This window comes from Helianthus annuus, chromosome 17, assembly GCF_002127325.2.
Source record: "Helianthus annuus cultivar XRQ/B chromosome 17, HanXRQr2.0-SUNRISE, whole genome shotgun sequence".
NCBI classification, from domain to species: Eukaryota; Viridiplantae; Streptophyta; class Magnoliopsida; order Asterales; family Asteraceae; genus Helianthus; species Helianthus annuus.
Window position 1 is genome coordinate 193,710,069 of NC_035449.2, and position 6,823 is coordinate 193,716,891.

A 6,823-nucleotide genomic window follows, 5' to 3' on the forward strand; every position below is an offset into this window, starting at 1 on the left:
AAAACCTAACCTTCGGTTTTTGTTGGTTTCAGTTATGGTTCTGTTAATCGGCTTTTATGCTCACCTCTATATGATCCGAGTTGTTATATACATTGAGCATTTCGTGACAACCAATTCCCATTAGGCAAAGATAGTAAGGCCGTGTTAAAGAGAAAAAAAAAAAGTTTTAACAGCAATTCCTAGATTTTCTAATATAAATACACTGCAACCTACATTCTGCAAGATTTGAACTCCCAACAAACTAACAGAAGAATTAAGAACAAACCCGTTCAAAATAAAAGACATCAAAGTCTTTAGCGACTCTTGGAACAAGATCAAATGCGGCAACAATTCGATACCGATGACTACTAAAAATATGATTCTAAAAATCGATTCGCTTTTCGTCCTAAATAATCTTGCCTAATATTAGAAACAAAAAATTTATATACACGCGCCATTATAACCGTCTAAGAACGCCACAAACCCATTGAGTTGTAAACCCATTGTAAGTGTGGCGGTGATGGTGGTTGTATGGTGCAGCGCTAAGGATAAGATACCGAATATGTGGCGGTGGTTGTGGTTTAGGTGGCGGTGGTTGTGGTTTAGGTGGCGGTTAGCGTTTTATATTGTTTTATAATCAAGCTCATTGCTATCTAGTAAGCCGGCTAGTGGTGGTGATGGTGGTTGTATGGTGTGGCGGTGGGAATAAGAGACTGATTATGTGGCGGTAGTGGTGGTTGTGGTCTAGGAGGTACATATAGAGAATCACCGGGATCAATTGGTGTATGCATAAATGGATTCCACCGGTCAAATATTATTCTCCCACCTCTACCAATCCGACCACGAGAACCGAACGAGCGCGATGACGCGCCATTTTGTTCGGGCTTAGCTTGTGGCGGTACAATACCGGCAGCCGCCAGCTTTGCGGGATCTAGAGGTTTTGTGAAAAGTAATACCGGCTCATGTGGATCCTGCACAAATGGCGAAACTTTAAATATTCTGATTGTGGAATAAGAGAGGTTACAAAAAAAAAAAAAGAGTAAAATGCCATTTTCGTCCTTGAGGTTTGGCCAGTCTTGTGACTTCCGTCCAAAGGTTTGTTTTTCCGCATTTGGATCCAAAAGGTTTTAAATCTTTCTGGTTTCATCCGGCTCGTTACCTCCGTCCATTTTTCTCCGTTAAGCCAGGGGTATTTTCGTCTTTTTTGTTAAATTAATATGCAATTCGCTCTTTTTCACTTTATGTGCATTATGCTAAATGCTTGTACGTAAATTGGAAAAGACCGAATTGCCCTTTAACAGAAAAGACAGAAATACCCCTGACTTAACGGAGAAAAATGAATGGAGTTAACGAACCGGATGAAAATGGCAAGATTTAAAACCTTTTGGATCCAAATGCGGAAAAACAAACCTTTGGACAAAAGTCGCAAGACTGGCCAAACTTCAAGGACGAAAATGGCATTTTACTATACAAAAAAAAATTACCAATTTATGGAGCCAGCTAGATGGGACAGGTGGACGTCTAAACTCTCGTTTCATTACGCCTCTCGGGTCCATCAAAGCATGATTTTGTGCGGCTGAACGGTTGTGTTGGAAATCGTCGGGTTCGATAAATTCATCCTCGCTGGAAGCCAGCTTGGACAGAAAAGACGGCAGTCCAGGTAGCGCTAAGCTGTCTTCTAGAAGCTCGGTTTCATTCTGAAAATCCAAAACAAGATTAAATACAGATAGAAAAATGGAAGAAAAAAATAAGAGTAAAGTACACAGACGGTCCCAATGGTTAACTAAAATATTGGATTTAGTCCCTAGTTTTTCAAAAGTACACGGATGGTCCCTATGATTTGCACTTTATAACGTATTTAGTCCTCAACTTTTGCCAAAAGTACACAGCTGGTCCTTATGGTTTGTACTTTGTAACACATTTAGTCCCCAACTTTTAGTGACTAAATGTGTTGCAAAGTGCAAACCATAAGGAACAACTGTGTACTTTTGGCAAAAGTTAAGGACTAAATGCGTTATAAAGTACAAACCACAGGGACCATCCGTGTACTTTTGGAAACCTAGGGACTAAATCCAAAATTTTGGTTAACCACAGGGACCATCCGTGTACTTTACTCAAAAAATAATGAAAGTGAATTACTATGAATTACCTTGTATTTTAATTGGATCCTTTGAAGTGCGACTTCACTGTCGATAACTTCTCTCTTTTTCTCCTCTCTCTGTACCAGAAATACCGTTTTAATAGGTGGGTTGGATAACGGGTCAAAAAGAGTAAATTTTAATTCTCGTTTATTTAACTTAAAAGATAATTACATGTTAAATATTACTATTTTATATGTAAATGCGTCGAAATTGCAACAATAATCGAAAATAAAATATAAATATAAAATAGAAGTCGAGTGAGATAAAAGTGATACCTTAATTAGAGCCTCAAGCAAGCTTTTTGCTTGCTCAAGGTTGCGTCTAACCTGAAAATTGTAGATCAAAAATATAGAATAAGAACAGTAGAAATAGGTGCGTGGGTGTTATGTGTATTGATTATATCTAAAAACAGATGTAAAATAAAGCACGATAACATATGAAAATGGATTGCAATGCTTACTTGACGAAGCTTTTCAAATGATTGCACGTTGTTTTCCCTTCTTTGCATCTGAGAATAAAAACAAAAGGTCAACTATAAACATCATGGCCCCACAGGGGTTTTAACTGGCCTCACAAGGCATTGGTAGGGCCCTGTGAGTACTCCAGTGACGGGTTCTCACGGAGTCACGGTTATCGGAAAGAAAAAATACAAAAATATAAAAAAGCGATTAAGAACTTACTCTTCTTGTGTGAAGTCTGTGAGCTTTTTCCCTTGGTCTAAATACGTTGTATGGGTTGGTATCGTTAACTGGTGGAGGCGGCTATAACGCAAAGTATTAAACTGAAAGTTAGAAAATAAAAAGTATACACCAGCAGAAATGAAACCTAATAATCTACGGGTAAAACTAAGAATAACTCCTTTATTACGGCCGAGTATCCAACTTAAATAAAAAAAATATATTATTTTACTTTATCTTCTTTACTTTAACCATGAAGAAATGCTAACCTGCAAACGCCGCAAAACAGGTTTTTGCCATCTTTCACGCTGACAGGAGGAAAAGAAAAAGAAAAAATTGTCAAAAAACATATGCATTACTAACTGTATTAGCATAACTGAAAATGGGAAACTCGAGGTTATTTTCAAGATCAATACCTTTTCTTTCCAGTAATTGTATATGGACTGAAAAACTCCGTATTTAATTGATAGAGATTGAAGGGCCTATCAAGTAGACAAAATAAGATGTAATCAACTATCAATGCCCCCATCGTTATGAAACAAAAGAAAATCTGAAGGAATTATGCGTAAAAGTATCAGCAGGAGCATAATGCTTCAATCCATAGTAAAAGCAAGTAAGCACGTAACTTCAGATATGAAAGCCATAGCGGGTCAAAAGGGTTCATATATGAAAGCCATAACAAGTTGAAACAGGTTCAGATATGAAAGCCATAACGGGTCGAAACAGGTTCAGATATGAAAGCCATAACGGGTCGAAACAAGTTTAGATATGAAAGCCATAACGATTAACCGGGTCAAAACAGGTTCATACATGAAAGCCATAACGGGTCAAAATGGGCATGGGTTAGGTCGTCTTGCAACTAAAAGTAAGACTTACCTCAACGGCAGCATCAAATGTCAAAAGTACAGGTATAGGTGCTCCAAACGTAGGAGTTATAACTCCTGCTTTTTCTCTAGCCTTATGATCTAACACCTCCAATTTAAACATAATAGTCTCGAACCTGCGTAACCATCATAAAAAAAGCCCGACGTATAACCTCAAAGCACCTAACCCAAAACTCAAACTCTTAAAACAACTCACTTTTCATCCGGAAGAATCTTCACTTCCTTATTAAACTCGTCAAGCCAATCCTCATCCTCGTTGTCAAGATCATACTCAACAAACTCCCCGATCTCCGCACGCACTGCAATCATTACAACACCATCAACAAATATTATCAATCAAAGTCCTACAACCAACAATCCACAATCCACATTCATTTACAGACCTCCTCGTGCGCGTAAATAAGACGTCGGTTGATTAAAAGTCGGAGAATAATCTCTCTCGTAAGTATCAACAACAAGATATTCCGGAGTAGGTATTTCAGAAGCTGTTTTCTTACTACCAACATGTTGCACCTAAACACCAGATCCAAAACACAAAATCAATCAATTAAGCATCAAAATCTTGGTTTTTAAAAGCGTGTGGCAATCCGATGCTTTATGATCCCAAAAGCCGATGCGTGATGCGCAATGCGCAATGCACAAAGCGCACGCATCCCATACGCGAGGCGTTTATTACAATCTAATTATTTACAGATAACATTTTAATTATCTATAGTCATATTTGTTCAATCAGATTTGAAAAACTCATACCAATTGCAATCACCGACATTCACCGTCCAATTTGTTCAGATACTGGTCAACTGCATAAGGTGCCGCATCAGATCACATCACGTGATGCGCGCATCACGCAATGTGATCTCATCACGGCATCGTGTAACGCACACATTGCGCGCTCCTGATACGCGCATCATGGAATCGCATCACGCAAATGTGATCTCATCACGGCATCATGTAACGCACACATTGCGCGCTCCTGATACGCACGTTTCAAAACCGAGTTAATTATTATTATCATTGTTATTATTATTATTATACCTGTGTGTCATTATCATGTTCGGCAACGAGCCGGAGCATATGTGTTCTAGTGGAGGTTGGAGTATCATCATCTTCAAAATCCTTAATCGATTTCAATATCGGAAGCTTCTTGTGTATGTCTAGAGGCCTAGGTCTGAACGATGGTCTACTCATATCAGCAGATCATCTCCAAATCAACACCAACTGTCTTCTTCACCAGCAGTTGATCCACTAGTGTTTCAACAATTCATTATACATTAGATTAATACAGTGAAATGGATTGAAATGATTTGGATATTATAAAATTAGAAAAAGTTAGGGTTAGGGTTAGGTTAATTTTGCCCTAATTTTGTAACAATTGTGATATTAGAAATTGGATGTAAAGTAGGTTGCTGTATGTACCGGAGAGTGACGGAATCCGGTCGCCGGTGGTGGTTAACGGGCTCGTGTCGGTTATCGTCGACCGTCGTCGTGATCTTTTGGTTCAGCTTCTTCTTGACCCGAATTGGGTGGAATCGGGCCGGAAAATTTATTGTGTAGGAATTCGTAAGGCTCCGGATCCGAATATATCATCAACTTGAACCATGTTTTTATTGGTTCTTGACTTCTCATGTAACATGTTTTTTAATTTTTTATAGTTTTGTACAACATGCTTAGCAATTAATGTAAATTACGACCATTAAAGTATGTTAGAATCCTCTATTGTTGGTAACATTGTTAGATCATGTGTTATAGGGAGTTTCATTGAGAAAAAGATGACGTCGTGTAGATGTAATCTAAATAACCATCATGTCTCATGCCTCTAACGAATGCTCCATTCATACAACGACGTTTAATCATTCCTTCATTTCTCCATTCTTAAGTCCGCTATTCGCCCCGTGTTACAACGGTGCCTCGCTTGTAACAGTGTTTAGGGTGCGGGTTACGTGTCACCAATAACACCCCTACGGTACCCTACAACATATGGCCTTTGGGTAGGAAGGATATAGAAGAATTGTGGGGGGGGGGGGGTAAGGTTTGTGTCGGTGTTTGGAATACGAATGCAAACAATGTCGATGCCTCATTTTGGAGAGAAATGAGTGGTATATTTTAGATTTATATGATTGAATTTCATGTTTGTATTTTCTTGAGAGGGATAAATAGGTGTTTCTTAGTAATAGAGATGAGTACAAATGTGGAGTGAAACAGTGTGGTCGGGATAAGAAAATTGATATGGAATAGTTTGAATTATTTGTAGAGCTCAATTAATGTGATATTTTAATCGACCAAAGTTGCATGAATAAGATGGAAATAGTGTTATATGTTGTGGTGATGCTCTTAATACAGTTGGCCAAGTCATTTGTCCATTGTAAAAAACCTAGCATATAACTAACGAAGATCTTAGTTTTATAACCTAAATTTTATGCTTAATGTTTTGTTTCTCATGGATTATCACATCGTCTCATACTAAGTTATAGCAATTTGGGAGTTGGAACTAATGGTTTGAGGTGTTTAATGATATTGCTACGAAAAAAACCTATGGACAGGGTCGTTCCTACGTTTTCGGAGACCCTAAGCGAACTCTGAAGTAGGGGCCCTAATTTCGCCGATAAACTCTCCTCCAATCCCGACGCAATGGGTGATTGCCCTTACTTTTTTCGTCTAGTGATAGCCGCTAGCCTAGAAATTGAAAGCAAGTTGCGATGGGAAGTGGGAACGATGATTGCGGCTATATTTAGGGGCTTTAGGCCGCTAAATATTGATGACTAGGTCGATGGTTTTGTTGTAATAGTTGAAAATCAAGGCGAAATGGGTTTTTAAACTTGACCTTTGTTTGCTAAACAATATTTATTTTGGACTTCTTTAATAAAAAATCAGTTTAGTTTTGAAATAAACGTATTTATTTGGGTCTAATACATACATATAGTATATATAAAAAATTTTAAAAATTTGGAGGCCCTTATTTTTTGATGGCCCTAGGCCCGTGCCTAGGTTGCCAAGGCTATAGAGCCAGCCCTGGCTATGGATCTAGTGTCGAGACTTAAGCAACATCATGGAGGAAGATACCTCTTTGGTTCAAAGTCATCTCGATGGACGTGTCGGGTGGCATGTCGTATTCTCAAGCCCAAAGCAAAATGTGAACATGATA

The 6,823-nt window shown here is 38.4% G+C and overlaps 1 protein-coding gene across 1 annotated transcript; it reads right to left on the bottom strand.

Annotated features, from left to right (window-relative positions):
- Positions 1-231: 231 nt before the first annotated feature.
- Positions 232-5,279, bottom strand: LOC110926346. Its single transcript, XM_022170089.2, has 13 exons — positions 5,098-5,279; positions 4,717-4,926; positions 4,065-4,194; positions 3,878-3,980; positions 3,674-3,797; positions 3,214-3,279; positions 3,067-3,105; positions 2,801-2,881; positions 2,581-2,628; positions 2,396-2,446; positions 2,129-2,197; positions 1,464-1,676; positions 232-950 (listed from the first exon to the last, which is right to left on the bottom strand). Exons 2-13 carry the CDS (start codon positions 4,867-4,869, stop codon positions 645-647), a joined length of 1,383 nt encoding a protein of 460 aa, XP_022025781.1. The 5' UTR covers positions 4,870-4,926; positions 5,098-5,279; the 3' UTR covers positions 232-644.
- Positions 5,280-6,823: the final 1,544 nt, after the last annotated feature.